At 47.9% G+C, this 17,492-nt stretch overlaps 1 protein-coding gene across 1 annotated transcript in view; it reads left to right on the top strand.

The window, feature by feature from the left end:
- Window positions 1-11,547: 11,547 nt before the first annotated feature.
- DESI2 (desumoylating isopeptidase 2) overlaps window positions 11,548-17,492 on the top strand; it is a 47,999-nt gene continuing 42,054 nt past the window's right edge. Inside the window, exon 1 of the mRNA XM_058533519.1 lies at window positions 11,548-11,893. Coding sequence (XP_058389502.1) covers window positions 11,852-11,893 — 42 coding nt within the window. The 5' untranslated portion in view covers window positions 11,548-11,851. The remainder of the gene's footprint in view (window positions 11,894-17,492) is intronic.

Below are 17,492 nucleotides of genomic sequence, written 5' to 3'. Positions count from 1 at the left end.
GAAAAACAAAGGTTTGTTCACCATGGATATATGTATGTAGAGGGAGTGTGTATATATATACATATATGTATATACTTATATTGAGAGTGTGTGTTTGACCAAGAAATACTAAGTATAGCTCATAGTAAGCTCATAATAAGTATCATCAAATTCAAGATCTAAAAAATGTTCTTAAATTATCCAAAACAGAAATGTTTTCATATATTTGTGTGTTATGAAATTAATCCTTAATGTGCTTGCATTTATATTAGTCTGTAAACTCTTCTATGGCTTTTTTTAAAAAATAAAAATTAAGAAAATCCCTAAGTATTGCTATTACAATCCTTCCAAAGAATGAAAGTAGATTTTTGAAAATGTATAAATGTGTCAAATATTATTAGTTTGCATAAAACTTTTCATACGAGAATTACATGGCTGTAGTTAATTTATGTATAAAAGACTTACTAATGTGTGTGGATTTAAATAATCTGTCTTAAACATATTTCAGAAGCTTTTCTAATGGTAGATTCACATGTAAAATGTACAACTTATAATATTGAAAATAAGAAGCTGATGCTCTAAGTCTTAATTTTAAGTTTTAAAATTTGATTTTTATGTTCAAAATAATCTTCATAATTTGTCCAAATGTGATCACAGCTTTCTAAACAATTAGTATTTGTAACAGTCAGGGTTCAACTAGAGAAGGGGAACCAGTGGGAGACGTGTGTGTGTGTGTGTCAAGGGATTTATTTTACGAGAGGGGAGGATAAGCAGAGGATGCACCGTGTCCCAGCTCCTGCGCTGGGTCTGGCCAGGGTAGAGGTGCACCAGCCTGTGTTCTTCACTCCATGGACGGTATTTAATCTCATAAATTGGCTCCTTTCACACACACATACACACAAGAAGAATTGGCTTATGTGGTTGTGGAGGGTGGGTAAACCAGTCTGCAGTCCAGAGCACAGACATCAGGAATGAAAGATGGGACTCCATGGGCACGGACCACAGCCGTTGCCCACAAACAGAATTTTTTATTTTACTTAAGTCAGGAACAAGACAGGGATACCTGCTATACGTCACTGTTTTCAAACTTCTGACGTTACAAGAGGGAAATAAAATAACCATTGTAAATGCTGGGGGAAAGGACATAAAATCCTCTTTTTCAATAATAAGATTACATGCCTAGGAAACCCAAAATTAGTAACAAGAATTACTAGAATAAGATCATTTGATGGCTCAATATGAGACAAATATTTAAAAGTCAATACCTTTTTTCTATAATAGTTATATAACAGCAATAGAAATAATAAAAAATAATCTATTCATTGTAGTGACAAATTACATGGAATTAAATTTAATATGAAAGGTGCATGACATACATGAAAAATGTCTTTAAAACCTTTATTTAATGGGGTGAAACAAGATCTGACAGACATATTTGATAGAAGAAAAAGAAAGAAAATGACCCAATAGAAAATGAGCAAAGAATGTAATCATTTCACAGAAGAGCATATCCAAACAGCCAATAAACATATTTAAAACAACTATTTTTTTAGTGTTTACCATGTGCCAGGAATTATTCTAATAATTTATCTAATCCTCTTCAACAACCCTATGAGATAGGAACTATTATTATCCCATTATAGAGAGGAGGAAACAGGCACAGAGAAGGTAAGTAATTTTTCTAAGGTCACACAGCTGGTAAGTGATGGAGTGGGAATTCAAACGGAGGCAGACTGTCTCCAAAATCAGGTGCTTATCCGCTGAGGATGCTCAACCCCACCAGCAGTCAGAACGACACAAACCAAAGTTACAATGAGGCTGCATTTCTCAGCTGATGGCAAAAACTCAGAAGGGTAACACTCTTGGGAAGAAATGAGGGTGAAGGATGGGAAGGAAATTCTCTTGCATTTCTGAGGGAAATGTGACTTGTTACAGGTTTTTTTGGAAAGCAATCTGGCAAGATCTATTAAAATTAAAAATATGCATTCTCTTGGACCCAGAAATTCCACTCTCAGGAATCTATCCATGGGCTAGGAGGATCAATATATCAGGATATTTGAGATTTGTATATGTATATATCTATACAACTGTACCAGTGCTTGTTGTGGCAAAACTCTAGAAGGAGAATTAATGCCTATCAATAGGTGAATGGTTGAATAAATGATTGTACATTAACCATATCGATCAATCTGTACTAGCTGATTTCAAAGATTTTCCACAAGCTTTTGTTAAATGAGAAAAGTAAGCTGCAGAGAAGTATGCACAGTGCGATCTTCTCATACAACAGAACAAAAGCTCCGTGTGAGAGCACGGAGGAAAGTTTGCATCGTGTGCCTGCGTGCATGTGTACGTGTGTATACTGCCAGAGGGGTGGGGATGCATCGAGAGGTGCAGAGAGGGGAGGATAGAGACAAACTCTCAACACTGGGAAGAGGGCAACAACAGAAAAACAGCACGCACAATTTTATCCTTGTGTAAAACAGCGTGTCTGTGCAGAAAGGCAAACGAAAGGATGACAGTCACCAAACGTAAAAGGATGTAATTCCAGGGGATACCTGCTTTCTTGCTGGTGTTTCCCACCACACTGCACCTATACTATTTTTAATCGTAAAAAACAGAGCTCTTTTCATTGTAAACAAAAGAAGGGAAATGAAGACGTGGAGACAGCAGTGTAGACAACTCTTCCAAGGAGTCCCTTTTTTTCTGCGACAGGAGGGCAACCAGAGGCACAGGTGAGGGCAGGAAGATGTTACTGAATATTGATAGAAAGGACCCAGTGGCCCCAGAGAAAGCTGATGATCCGGGACAGAGGGGGTCACTGGGGGATTAAAATCCGGGAGCAGCCACGACAGGCTGAGATCCAGCGCCAAAACGAAGAACTGAACCTTCGCCCACTGTTAGAGGCAGGAGGACAGAGTTGATGGGTACCGATGTAGGCAGGCTGCAAGAGAAGAGTGGTTTGCGGCAGCTGTGAGGATGCTGCTCGCAGGCCCCCTACACAGGAGTGTGACTGACCCAGGGCTGCTGCCCTCTGAAATCCGCTGCCAGTGACCAAGCGCGCTGGGGATGCCAGGCTGGCTGGATCCTAAGTAGACACGGACTCCTGAAGGCTTTGCCAAACCTTCCTCATTCCGCATGGCAGTTGAGGAAACCTCCATCCAATCTCTCTCTGGGTCTGATGCCTCTCCCAACCATCCAGAACTTCCTATTTCCTTTCCTACAAGTATTTCCCCTGATAAAATCCTTGCACATTTAATCCCATGTTGGTGATTGTTTCTCGGAGGACCTGGGCTAACACAAGTGGACACGCAAGCGATCTGAGAAAACAGGTAGGCAGAGGGGATTTGGGACTGGGGCTCCCAGCACCCAGCAGGCAGAGAGAGCACGATCTTGAGGGGTTTGTGGGGCACCAAACCTTCCCGGCTCAAGGCAGCAGTTCAGTTGTTAAAGTTTTCACTGGTAGTGACCTGGGGAAATGTCCAGGCGGGGAGGGGAGGGCTAGGGCAGGTGCAGTGGAGCAAGCATTTGAAAAACATGGAGCTGACAGAGACAGCCAAATCTGCTGGTTACTGCTAAGTTATGTGTATATATATATTTTTTTAATTAAAATACAATTGACATATAACGTTGTGTAAGTTTAGGGTATACAACAGTGTTGATTTGATATATTTATATGCCGCAATACGATTACTACTGTGGCATTAGCTAAGACCTCTATCACATCACATAATTATCATTTCTTTTTTGTGGTGGGAACAATTAAGATCTACTCTCAGCAACTTTGAAGTTTATAATACAGTATTGCTGGCTATAATCACTACGCTGTGCATTAGCTCTCCACGACTTATTTATCTACTAGTTCCAAGTGTGTACCCTTAAACAACATCTCCCCAATTCCCTCACCCCCTGCCTCTGGTGACCACCATTCTACTCTCTGTGTTTACGAGTTTGGCTTTTTTAGATTTCACATATAAGTGATAGCATGCAGTGCTTGTCTCTCTCTGTCTGACTTATCTCTCGCAGCATAATGCCCTCAAGGTCCATCCATGTTTTCACAAATGGCAGGATCTCCTTCTTTCTCGTGGGTGAATAATATTCCATTGTATATACATACCCCATCTTTATCCATTCCATTATAACCTAAGACAGGTACTTAGGTTGTTTCCATACCTTGGCTATCGTGAATAATGCTGCAATGAACGTGGGAGTGCACTTATCTCTTCGAAATCCTGTTTTCATTTCCTATGGATACACACGCAGAAGTGGAACTTCTGGCTCATATGGTAGATTTATTTCTAATTTTTTGAGGAATCTCCATACTTTTTACTATAGTGGCTGAACCAATTTACATTCCCACCAACAGTGTACAAGAGTTCCCTTACCTTCGCATCCTCACCAATACCTGTTACCCGTGACAACCTGCAGGTTAGTGAGAGACAGAGCCACAGCAGTAAAGGTTAAGTGTGAGAACCAGAAGGTCTCAGTGGTAGCTTGTAAAGAGATCATCACCACCAATAATGGAAGGGCAGACAAAGTTGAATAACAGGCTGAAGACCTGGGAATCACAGGGCTCTGGACATGTTTGAACACTCAACTAAGGCAGGTCAGCTATGCAAAGGCTGAGATCCTGGTAGAGAAAACCTGGGATCCTCAAGACCGAGACAGGGTCATCTGGATGGATGCCGCTGAATGCACGGTCTCTCCACACCCACTCTACCTCACCCCAACCTCTGGGCGTGCAGACATGGCCCATCTTTCTCTGGTAAGAGCTACCACTTCTGCTGGGCTGGAAGGTGCCGCAGAAGCCTCTCCCCCACAAGACAACACATGCCCCCCCACATCCTCCCCTAGGTTAAATCCCAACACAATGCAGCTGGTGACAAGCTGGGCCTGAGAAGGGATGGAAGAAGCACAAAAACTAACCTGCATGTACTGGCAGGAGCCAGGGGAGTACGCTTGGAGTTGGATTCCAAGAGTTCTTTAAAACTGGATAAGCAAGAATTCGTTGACTTGGGGGCATTTTCTCAGGATATGGGCTTTAACTAATGCCCTAGAAGAACTCTAAGTGATGGGGCAAACTCACCGCTGCGGTGGCTCTTAGAAGCCTAGAAAAAATGATGGTCAACTCTGAGCAAAGGAGAAAAGCCTGGGTGTCCTGGCAGTTGGTAGAGGAAGGAATGGAAAGGCTCAGGGAGGTGGACGGACTGGAAAGGGTGCATTATATGAGGCCAGAAGACCCAGCAGAGGATTGTGCCCCATGAGAGGGTCCAGATGGCACAACATTCACCAAGCACATCCTGATGAGAGGACCACCAGCATCACTAAAACGTCCAGTGGGGGCTGTTCTCTGCAGCCAGGGATGGTGGCAGGCGAGGCAGTCACAGATCCAGGTTTATTAACACCCATGAGGAGGACAAGGCCTCACAGTAAGAGAGGCTTGGTGGTGGCACTTCACTGCTAGAAGCCAGGAGGCCACAGACAGGCAAGGAGCAGCCATTGGGGGCTTGAGCCGCAGGGAGTTGTGGAGAGAGTTAAAAGGACACAGTGGTGTGAAGGGCAAAATTGTCAGACAGCCAACAAGGCTGTCAGTTAACACCTATTAAAGAAAAAAATAAAAACGGGGGAGGAGACTGAGGGCAGTTATCCTAATAAAAGTCACAGTCCCTTGCTCCAGTCTCCAGACCCGAGTAGATTTTCAGATCCAGAATCCACTGATGAAGAGGTGGCCAGGTCCCTAGGGAGAAGGACCCTGCAACACTGTGGCAAGTCTATACCATGACAATCCCCCTAGAGACCTCTGGCCATTTCCTCAGGTGACTGTACTGGAGGAAGGGGAATAACCGGATATTTTGAGACTATTAGACACAGGTCTGAATTGACACTGATACTCAATGTGTCATCAAGCTCCCTTTAGAGTGGGACCTATGAGGGCCACAGTGGCTCGAGCTATCCAGGGTCCTTTCCCCAGTCTCCAAGTGCGTAATTGGAACTGATATACTTGGCAGTTAGAGTAAAGCCCACACTGGGCCCCTGGTCTGTGAAGCAGGCGTGTCATAGTGGGGAAGACCAACTGGAACGTGTCCCCTACCCACACACCCAACCAAGTTAGAAAATCATCATCATTTTCCAGGGGAGTGGCAGAGACTAGTTACCACTAAGGACCGAGAAGATGCAGCGTTGCTGGTCTTTGTCATATCTTCATCTAGTAACCAGTCTGGCCCACGCGGGAAATGGATGGATCCGGGAGAACGACTGTAGACGCCGGCAGATGTAACCAAGTCGTGGCGCCAATTGTGGGTGGTGTGCCAGATGGGGTATCAGTGCCAGGGCAGGTTAATCAGGCCCCAGGTATCCAGTATGCAACTATTGACTTGGCAAATGCATTCTTTTCCATCCCATAAGAAAAGAAGATCAGAAAGAGTTCACATTCACATGGACAACAATATTCAATTACCCGCCCATCCTATGGAATTCCCAAATATACGTCCTCATCCAGATAACCCAAATAGCTGACAAGTTCATGTCTGGTCTGGTCATGGTGTCTGGGATGCAGTGCTGTAGGCCCTGGGTCACATTGTACCAATGAAGAATGAAACAGCCACTGGGGCAGCTGATTGCCCAAATTTCAACAAGGATGATCTCTATCTTAGCACCAATATGGAATAATTCTCCATAACAATCACAGCTCCAGATACAGAGCATCAGTGCCCACCCAAGCAGCTCCTGCAACCACCACAATCAAAGACGGATCAAAGGCAGTCGCATTTCACTGCCATATCAACAAGCCAGTACAACTACCAATGGCTTATAAAGTCACATCGTAACTAAAAACATCTAAGACAAAAACCACCATTATTCTCTGAATTTTCCAACTATGTTTTCTCCTCGGGTAGCTGGCAATTCTGAAATGGGAAATGAACTGCTTCAAGATCTGCTGTAGAATCCACATGCCCACCTTTTAACACTGGCTTACCCACCCAACTGAAGCAGTCAGTGTTATCAACCACTGACAACTGACACAGCAGAGGATGGGGCGGAGCAGGAGGGGAGCCGAGGATGACCTCCCATGTTTCTCATGATAGAGAGGAGACGAGCAGTGTTCCAGAACACACAAGCCATTCTCCACTCTGACGGCCACTTTAGTGGAGGTGGCAGGGTTTTACGTAGCCATCTGCGGTAGCCAGCCTTCAAGATAGCCCCCAATGACCCTTGCCTCCTGGTGTCCACACCCTGTGTAGTCTCCTCCCACACTGCTCCCAAGTTGGTCAGTGTGACCCACAGAACAGAGCAGAATGGACAGCAGGTCCCTTCCAAGATGAGGTTATAAGACACTGCAGCTTCCGTCCTTCTCATTCTGCCCCTCTTCTGGATCACTCACTCTGGAAGAAGCAGCCCTTAGGTCATGAGCAACCCTACAGAGAGGCCTGTGCTGCGACCAATGGGAGTTTCCTGCCAGCAGCTACGCGAGTGCGCCCAGGAGCAGACCCTCCAGCCCCGGTCAAGCCTTCGGATGACCACAACTCCATGAGAGACCCTGAGCCAGAGACACTCACCAAATGTGAGCCAGATGCTCTGATTCCTGACCTCAGGAGTAGTAAAATAATGTTTGTTTTAAACTGCTTTGTTTTGAGATAATTTGGCTCACAACAATAAATAAGACAATTCGACTCAGTTCATCTCCACAATACAGCTCAGGTAGCAACAGGCATTAAAATTTATTTTCCTTGATAATGCTTCGGACAACTTATGTCTCCCTCCAGGCGGACTAAGAAGTCGTTTGTGGGAGGTTGTATCAAGGCTGCTGTCCCTCAGTTTCAAATTTGCCTTTCTCACTGCCGGGGCCAGGACTCTGCAAACCACATTTCTGCTCTCCACCTGGCTCCCTGCGGGTTTCTCTAGGACCAGGTACTAGAGGAGACTGGCAGGCAGCAGGAGGAGGAAGGGCTTCCTGTTGTCCACCCTTCCTGTCGGCGTGAACTTACCCACGCTTCTGCATCCCGGCAGTGGCAGCCGAGTTCAGTAGTGGCGGTTGATTTCCAGCTTAAAGTTTTTAAAAATTTCCAGGACCAGCATCACTGCGCCCCCTCAGACACCAGCAGCACCGTCTTGCCAAACTCCTCTCTTCCACGTTTTGGATTCCAGCTCTACGCAGCTCTCCTCCAAGCTTTAAAAATGTTGAAATCCCAACCTCCTAGCCCCCCAAACCCAGGGGTGACAGTTGTTTCTGGCACTTACTACCCCTCTGACACCTTGGTGTTTCCCTCTTGTCTTTTTAGGCCTCCAATACCCAACTCACAATTCTTTATATTAAATTTTCTTTGTTAAAATTACTGGTGGTTTCTGTCTCCTGACAACTACCCCAAATAAGTCTCCCTATTATGCTCTACTAGTGCCTATCTCCTTCAATTTAAATTACAAAATAATGGATAAATATACACCTTTTTTTCTGTCTTTCACTGGTTTGTAAGCTTCATGAGGGCACAAGTCATGTCTGTTTTATCACCATGTACTAGTGATACACAGTTGTTGAGACACAAAAGGTACTCATTTAATACTTGTTCAACGAATGAATGGTGGATCATATCAGTGTTGAGTGCATCCTGAATTATACGAGCAATACAACTGTTTCCACGATCAGACAGTGAATTCTTTTTTATACCTGATGAGTCTGAAGTGACCGTGTGACACCCTATGTGGTATTAGCTCCCCATAGATGTTCACAGCCAATTCTCCAGAACCTGCAGATATGTTACCTTACAAAGAAAAAAAAAGACTTTGCAGATGTGATTAGTTAAGGACCTTGAGATGACAGTGCCCTGGATTTTGCAGGCGGGCCCAGTGTAATCACAAGTGTCCTTATAAAGGAAAGGGGGAGGCAGCAGAGTCAGCTGAAGACGACAAGGAAGCAGATTCTCTCCTAGAGCCTCCAGAAGGAACACAGTACTTGATTTTAGCCCAGGGAGACCCATTTGGACTTCTGACCTCTAGAACTGTAGGATAATAAATGTGTGTTGCGTTGTTTTAAACCACTAAGTTTGTGGTCATTTGTTACAGCAGCAACAGGAAACTAATACATCTGGTATAGAAGTCCAATGGGCTACAGGTTATGCTGGCCCAGTGCTGAGGAGAGAGAAGGGGGGTGGAGATGGGGAAACTAGACCCATCAGCACCCACGATACTCACAGCTGAGAGAGATGAGATCACAAAGGGCAAAGGCAGTGTGCAGAGCAACAGGTGAGGAAGCAGCGGGTGGAGCCCTCAGCGCTGCAGCCAGGACTAAAGGAGGAGTGAGTGGTGCCTCTCCTCACCTGTGGCTGTTCAGTGGGTTAGGTGAGACGAAGGCCACAGTGGGGAAGGGAAGCAGAGCAGCTGGGGACGCCAAAAATAAATTTTAGAACGTGGTCCACAACCTACCTGAGGACGGTCAAATAACAATCACACACAGCACTTACTGCCACTCGACACTGCCTGGCAATTCAACCCCAATGCCCTAGTATATTTGTCTTCCCTACTTTATACCTTCTTCTCTTCAAGTTCCCTGCCCCCTCCTCTCCCCTCTCTGACTCTCCAGTGATCATCTTGCCTCTTACTCATTGAGAAAATTAAAGGAAAGCAGAACAGAACACCCTCATTTCCCCCACCTCCAAATTCCTAACCTGCCTCCACCCGTCCTCCAGATCTGCTGTGCCCTCATGGTGCACCTGCAGCCACCTTACATGCTGTCACCACGGGGGGAGGCTCCCTCCTCCTAAAGGCCAATGCCTCCAGTTGGGCACTGGATCTCGTCCCCTCCTTACCTGGCCCTTGGAAGTCTCCTCCTCTCTCCCACATCACCAATTTCTCTCTCCTTACATACAAGAAGACCTCAGTATCTCTCATCTTTAAGATGCCCTCCATTGACCCCACAGCCCTATCCCACTATTGCCTCAAGTTGCCTATAGTTGTTTCCATTTCTTCACCTTACACTCACTCCTCAGACCATGCCGGATGTTCTCTGGATCCCACTCCTCCAGAGACTGCTCTCAGGTGTCAAGGCCACGGTGACCTCCACACTGTTGAATGGAACAGTCTTCTGTTACCACATTCTCCTCCTGCCTCCGTGAGTCCTCCTCCTCCTCTACTTGACCTCCAAATGAAGGGTCCTAGAGCTCTTTCTTTGGCCCTTTCTCTTTTTTTTTAGCTACACATTTTCCTAGGTCATCCAGTCAGTCCCCAGGCTTTCAAGTCTAAGTAGAATGGCCACGCCTCCAGTTTATCCAAAGGCCAACTTGACATCATGGAGGTCTAAAAAGTATCTCCAACTTACCACGACCAAACCATAACTCTAAATTTCCCTCCTCCCAACCCCTTCTTCCCAATTTTCACACCTTATAAATGGCACCACCATCCACTCAATTTCCCAAGTCAAAATCTGTAAGTATCCTTGAATGTTCTCTAACAAACTCATCATCCAACCCATTAGCAAGTCCTGTAGACTCTACTTCCAAACCATTTCAATCTGTCTAATTTTGTGTCCCCCACCACCCCCAATATCCAAGCCACCTTTTGGCGTGCACCTATGGAACAGCTTCCTAACTGGTTGGCTCAATTAGCTCTGCTGTTCCCTTTTAACAGGATATTTGTCCCCTGATATTTGCTGGCTTTTTGTCATTCAGATCTCAGCTTAAACCTCACCTTGTCACCGAGACCTTCCCGCTGCAGCCAACCTAAAACTACTCTCAATCACTTCTTGTTCTAATTCTCTGCAAAGCACCTATCACTGACATCTTGGCCGTCCTCCCGGCTGTTTATGACCGTATTCCCGTGGCCTGCACACCGCCCGGCACATGGCAGGCACACGACAAATACCTGTTGAACGAATGCAAAGGCGCCTCCTGTGTCCGGGGGTTGTGCTAACCTACGAATACTGTACTCGTCCCACCTCAGCAGGACATTTTCACAAAATACAGAATTCCACACTGAGGGTGAACTGGACGCCTGGACGCCCTCCCCCACCAGTAACCCGCCTTCCTCCAGCACTGCCTCACCACCCCCGCCCCCCAAAAAAAACAGTGAGAAGGGACTCGGAAAACACGGTGATCACTCTGGTCCTGTGCCACGTTTCGTGGGCTTCATCGGCCTCAAGGCGACAGAAAGTGCAGCAACCACAGCTGAGAGCAGCCGAAGACAGAGGACTCACAGCCCGCCAAGGGCGACCACAGAGGGGCGGACGTAGATGCCACGCGCGGCACGCCGGGAGCTGTAGTCTCCGAGGAGGCCGCGTCCTGTGGGAGCGGGACGCCCGCGGCATGCTGGGAGCTGTAGTCTCCAGGGAAGCCGGGTCCTGTGGGATCGGGTTCCCCGCGGCATGCTGGGAGCCGTAGTCGACGGCTGGAAGCGCGCCGCGGTGAAGGGCCTGTTGTTCGGTCTCCGCCTCTGCGCTTCAAGCGGCGAGCGGGGGCTCCTCAGTGCATGCTGGGAACTGTAGTCTTCTTGGGACGCCGCGCCGCCGGGGTGGAGAGGCGCGGGACGCCGCGCCATCTTAGGCCCCGAGGTGCGGCCGCGGAGAGCCGGCGCGCAGGCGGGCTTGGCCCCGCCGCCGGGCCGGCCCCGCCCCGGGGCGCCTGGCGCCCGCCCCTCGCTGCGGCCCCGCCTTTCCCCACGTGTCCGCCGCCGGGGGAGGCGCCTGAGCCGGAGCGGGCCGGCACCGGAGCGGCGCGTCGGCCCCGCGCGTCCAGTCGGCGGCGCCCGGAGCGGCCCGGCCCCCCGATGCTGCCGCGGGCGGGGCGGAGCGCCTAGTGCCCGGCTCGGGCCGCTGCGGCGCCGGCGGGGGGCGGCCTCGGGCCCGCGGACACGGGCGGCCGGAGGGCGCGGCGGCGGCCGCGGGAGGAGGATGGGGGCCAACCAGCTGGTGGTGCTCAACGTGTACGACATGGTGAGTGCGGCCCGCGGGGCCCGGGCAGTTCTCGGGGCGGGGGCGGTGTGTCCTGATCCCCGCCCGGCCGTCGTGTGGGCCTCGGGCCCGCCTGACCCCGCGGCCCCGGCCGGGGAGCCGTGTCCGGCAGCGGCCGTCGCGGGTCCGCGCCCCGCCCGCTCCCCTCGTGGGGGCCCCTGCCCGCCTCCCCTCGGCGGAGTCTGCGGACGCCCGGCCGTCGAGCCCGGAAGGCTCGGCCGTCGAGGCCGCGCGGACGGGGCCCGGCCTCGTTATGGGGCGGCCCCGCGCTGTCGGGGACACAGCCCAGCTGGACCCCTTAGAGACGCTCCTCCCCGGATCCGAACCCGCTTCCCGGGTGAGAGCAGGTGCCGGCCGGGACCCGGGACGGGGCGGGAGGAACCGGCCCGTTAAGTCGCCGGACTCGCGGACCGCGGCCGCGGGGGCGAGTCCGAGGGCTGGACGGAGCTGGAGGACGCGGGGGCGAGTTCTCGTGGCGGTTGGGCGCCTGCTGGCTGGCCGGCTTGGGGTCGGTGATTTCTTGTCAAGGGTCGCCTCTGCCCGCGAGGTTTCGAGTTCCCTGTAAGTGGATTGGCGAGTGAAGAAGTGCTCGCTGCTGTTGGCTTGAAGATGCAGAACAGCAGGGATGCTAGAGGGCGGGAGTCGTGGTTCTCCTTCTCACGCCTAAACTTGTTATTCCCGCGCACTGTTGATGAGTTTTAAAATTTACAGTGTCACGTCGTAGGGAGAGAGGAGTTCTCAGAATGTAACGCGGGAATTCTGTCGGGAGGGCGTGGAGGCGGCCCGGGCTCGACGTGAGCTGGCCGGGGTTGGGTTCTGATGTGAGCGCGGAGGTGACGGGAGGTGGGAGAACGCACTGGAACAGGGAGGCGTGATGGAAGCGGTTACAGAGAAGAATCATCAGAACTAGGGTCCTAGGCATGCAGGCGCTTGGGAAGGTCTTCTGCCTGTGTCACTGGTTGAGAAATAATTCTCTAGATTAAACTTTTTGTGTTCAGCTGGGTACCTTTATTTTTCAAGACTTTTAATTGCCTTGTTACTGTTTCTGTGCCCCTCCCCACCCCCCCACCCCCCTGATCTGAATTTGTTTTCTTGTTTATTCATGAGGACTATTACAAACGATTTCTCAGGATGTATTCTGCTTCTGAGAGCACAGTATGCCTTTTCTTCTAGATTATTAAGCCCCTGTATAAATTAAGATTATGCAGTGCACTCAGGGCCACGGTTTCATAGCCTAAAAAATCTGAGAAAGTAGAGGAAGAGAGAAGTTTAACTTTTTTAGTAAAACTGAAAATACGTTCTTTGGCGTATAAGGGGCTTCTTTACACTTTAGGTATGTTATGAATCACAAAAATCATTGCTAATTGTGGTAAACATAGGAAAAGCTAGAGATGATATTCACACCAGTATATTTTAAAGGGAGGAATGTTCTGAAAGATGTTAAAAGTATTAACAAAGATCTTATTCCTTACACCACGTTTGTAAGGTAGGTAGTTTACAGAGAAAACAGGTAGAGAAAAGGGTAAGTTACACCCGCCCAGATGACTAAAAATAGGATCTAGAATTTCTAGACCACAGTCTGATTCATTATCTTCTCTACTGAATAATTCCCACGTTTGTATCACGTATATTGCATTTTCTTTTTTATTTTTTTGGAGGCGGGGGCTGGAATGAAGGGCTGAGGGGGTCTGTGAGCCAGGAGAACCGGTGAAAGTTTTCGTGGTAGGGAGCTGCATGGTCAGTTATGTTTTAGAATTAAGACCAGTGGGTTGAGGCACGAGTTTATATCTACTATACTCATTTTCCTCAAGTCAGTTTTCGTTTTTGAAACATTTTTGCTTGATGTCTAGGGCAAATTCCTTTTACCTTTGGTTGTACTTTCTGTTCATCAGAGATGCCTTTGATGAGGATTGCTGTCGTCCGCGCAGGCCTGGTACATCAGTTCTCTACCTAGCTCAAGCTTCGCAAACACGAAAAGCACCCTTTGGTTGGCGCTTGTAATCACTGTTTATAGGGACCTCAGCCGAGATCCCTGTGTCTGTCTGTCTGTGAGACTGTCACCAGCTCCAGCTCGGACTGTATTTCCCTTCACTAGATTGGGAGCTGCTGATCATTCTTTTCATCCGAGACTCTGCCACATATACGAAATAATGGTGTCAGGGTCCCCTGTGGTAACTGCCTTCTCATGGAGGAATAGTATGCTTCCGGAAAGGTTCTTAATTCTACGTAGTGCTACTAAATTATTGCTTGCCACCTTCTCACTGATTATTTTCCTCTGTGTACTTTGGGGTGATCTTCCAGCAATAAAACTTGTCCTAGAGTTATTTTCCGAGTCTTGGGCGTGAGGTTGTTCACCTGTTCCTGATTGACTGGCGTTCGTAGTGAAGCGGGTGAGTCAGATTAGTTTCAGTTGCCGGGACTGTCTCTGGGGCAGTCACTGTAGAACAAGGTCTTCAGTGCATAGGTCCAGTTTTGGCCTTTTCAGATTATCTTGGCTACTAATGAATTTTTATAAAATAAAAATATGCAGTAGTGTGATAATGTTTGTAGATATATTCTGTAAACAATTTTCTTCCCATCTTTAATAGTATCTGTACGTCTTCAGAGTCTTAAAAGAGTAGTGAAGAAACGTTTCCCAGGGGTCTTCAGATAAGGCAGTCTTTGTCGGGACTCCATTCTTTTGGCCTCCTGTCTCCATGCGACTCCTCCAGGAGCAGGTGATGTCATGCAGGTGGAGGACTATCCGGCTTCCCGTACAGCTGGAGGTCTAGGTCAGACTTCCTGAAAGAGCACCCGACTCGTCTACGTGTGCTCTTCACCTAAATGATTCCATCGTGTCTCCAGATCAGCACGTCCAGGAAGACGCTTTTTCACTTCCCTCTCTTCCCCATTGCCCCTTACTCCATCCCCCCCAAAGAAGACCTCTTGTATTGTAATTTTATCTTGATAACTAGCACCTTCTTCTACTCACTTTCCCAAGCCGGAACCCCAGGAGTGAAACTAAATTCCTCTTTATTGCAAACCCTTCTCGGTCAAGTCCCCAGGCCCTGCCTCTGTTTTAGTTTGGTTGATCTGTCTGAAAGTAACAGAGAGCTTGACAACCAGTGGCTTAAACTGGAAGGATACTTTTCTGAAGTCCGGAGCCACATGGTCCCGGGGTTAGTTCAGCAGCTCAGCTGGGTCATCAGGACCAAGACTTTCCATCCTTCTCTGCTGTCCTCAGCATGTTGGCTTTTGTTCATAGTTGTAGAATGAGTGTCACAGCACCACACATAGGCTCCTCCTTCAACAGACGTGGAAGAGACGGGGGAGAGTAGGGCCGTTCTCTGCCTGCACCTCTCTCCTGTTAATAGAAAGGAGAAGCTTTGCCAGAGCCACCTCATTTCCCGAGAGATTGTCCAGAATTGGCTCACTCACATGCAACTGTGATGAAACTGAGAAAGAGAGGATCTGGCTTTTCCAGGCTTTTAGTGAGTTGTGGGTAAGGCAGGCAGGGAGTTGAAAATGGCAGTTACCTGGGAACCTGTGCTGTCACATATTTTACTTTCTGAATAGTCTTTACATTGGCTCCCTTATCCTCGTTCCCACTGTACCTTCTCAAGTTCAGGCCTTCATTATCTCTGTTGGCTATTGGATATAATAGCCTTCTTCCTAGTTTCAGTCTCGGGGATTACTTCATTTTAATCCATCTTCCCTTCTGTTACCAAAGTAATCTATCTAAAAGGTAAGTGATTGTGCCATTCCTTTGCCGAAAATTCACCTACGAGATAATGTCTAATACCCTTTATGATGTCACCTTCACCTGACTGTTAAAGGCCCGTGTCCCACCAATCCCCCACTGCTTCCCACCTCACCTTAACTTATACTCTTTATGCTCACACAATGAGATTTTTAGTTATTTGGACAGGCTATACTACACTAGTTCACACCTCAGTGTCTTTACACGTGCTGGTCCTTCTGTCGGGAACGTGCTGCTCCAGCATTGATCAGCGCAGCCTCCGGCTCCTTCTGGCTGTAGCTGAGCCTTTCTTTATCAGACTTGGGTGAACTCCTGTGCCCTTCTGCGTTGTACTTTCTGCATATCTCAGTCACTGCCTGTGTTATAATTCTCTGCAGCCCACTAGACTAAATTCCTGGGTAGCATCATACTCTCACCAGTGTCTAGAACAGAGCCTGTCACTAGAAGGTGTTCTGTAAATAAATTTTTACTGAATGAATGGGATTTTAACTAGGCAGTTTTATTAGGAATGGTGCCAGTACTTAAATGGCGTGGAAAGGTCATCTGATCCCTCTTCTCTTTGTGCCAAATACCTATTTCTGTATTTTTTTCCTTGTACTTAGTACATTGCTGGATTTAGCTTTCGTTGTTGGAACAGGGTGACCAAATGATGGGGATAATCATGGGAATGGGGTAGGAAAGATATCAAGTATTCTTCTTTGACGTGGTTTTGTTTCGTTTTTGTTTTTTTAAACACTGTGGGACTAGGCTGAGGAAATGATTATTTTTTAAAGTTGGATCTTAGTCACTCCTTGGAAGATAATCTTTCTGAAAACATTGTCAGTTCTTGAATTTTAACGTAGATTAACTAGTTAGTAGAAACTAGTCTTAATTTTCTTGTACCAAGTATGCTTCTGGGGCCAGTGCCACCTCCACCACTTGACATAGAAGCGGTGACCCCTGCGTCTAGCTGAGGAAAAGAACAGTTATAAATCTGCCCTCCTGCATTATCCGTGGTGGTATTCTCTTCTCTTTTTTTTTTTTTTTGGTTTAGTATGTTTGAGAAAAGAATTCAATCTCTCTATGTATTTGTTTTCTATTGCTGCAATAACAAATTCCCAAAAACTTGGCAGTTTAAAACAAGGCAGATTTGGGGCCGGCCCGGTGGCCTAAGCGGTTAAGTGCACGCGCTCTGCTGCGGCGGCCCGGGGTTCACCGGTTTGGATCCCAGGCGCGCACCGATGCACCGCTTGTTAAGCCGTGCTGTGGCGGCGTCCCATATAAAGTAGAGGAAGATGGGCACGGATGTTAGCCCAGGGCGAGTCTTCCTCAGCAAAAAAGAGGAGGATTGGCAGAGGAGGATTGGCATCGGATGTTAGCTCAGGGCTGGTCTTCCTCATAAAAAAATAAATAAAACAAGGCAGATTTATTATCTCATACTTCTGTAGGTCAGAAGTCCAGGTGGGCGAGGCTGGTTCCTCTGCTCCAGGTCTCACAGGGTTGAAATCAAGGTGTCAGCTGGCCAAGGCTCTAGAGGCAAATCTTCCAGGCTCGTTCAGATTGTTACCAAAAGTCAGCTGCTTGCAGTTGTAGGGCCGTGGTCCCGTCCCTTGCTGGCTGTCAGCCGGGAGCCTCTCTCCGCTGTTTAAAGCCTCTTGCATTCCTCATCTGCATCCTTCATCTTCAAATCAGCAGTAGCACATTGAGTCCTTCTCATGCTTCAGTTATTTCTGACCCCGCCTTCTGTCACGTCTATTCTACCTCCATCCAGAGAAAGTTCTCTGCTTCTAAGGGCTCGTGTAATTAGATGGGACCCACAAGCATATTCCAGGATAATCTCCCTCTCTTTATGTCCATGACTTT

The sequence above is a fragment of the Diceros bicornis genome, chromosome 38 (assembly GCF_020826845.1).
Source record: "Diceros bicornis minor isolate mBicDic1 chromosome 38, mDicBic1.mat.cur, whole genome shotgun sequence".
Taxonomy (NCBI): domain Eukaryota; kingdom Metazoa; phylum Chordata; class Mammalia; order Perissodactyla; family Rhinocerotidae; genus Diceros; species Diceros bicornis.
The sequence above is the reverse complement of the archived record's forward strand: the minus strand, read 5'-3'. Positions and strand labels throughout refer to the sequence as shown.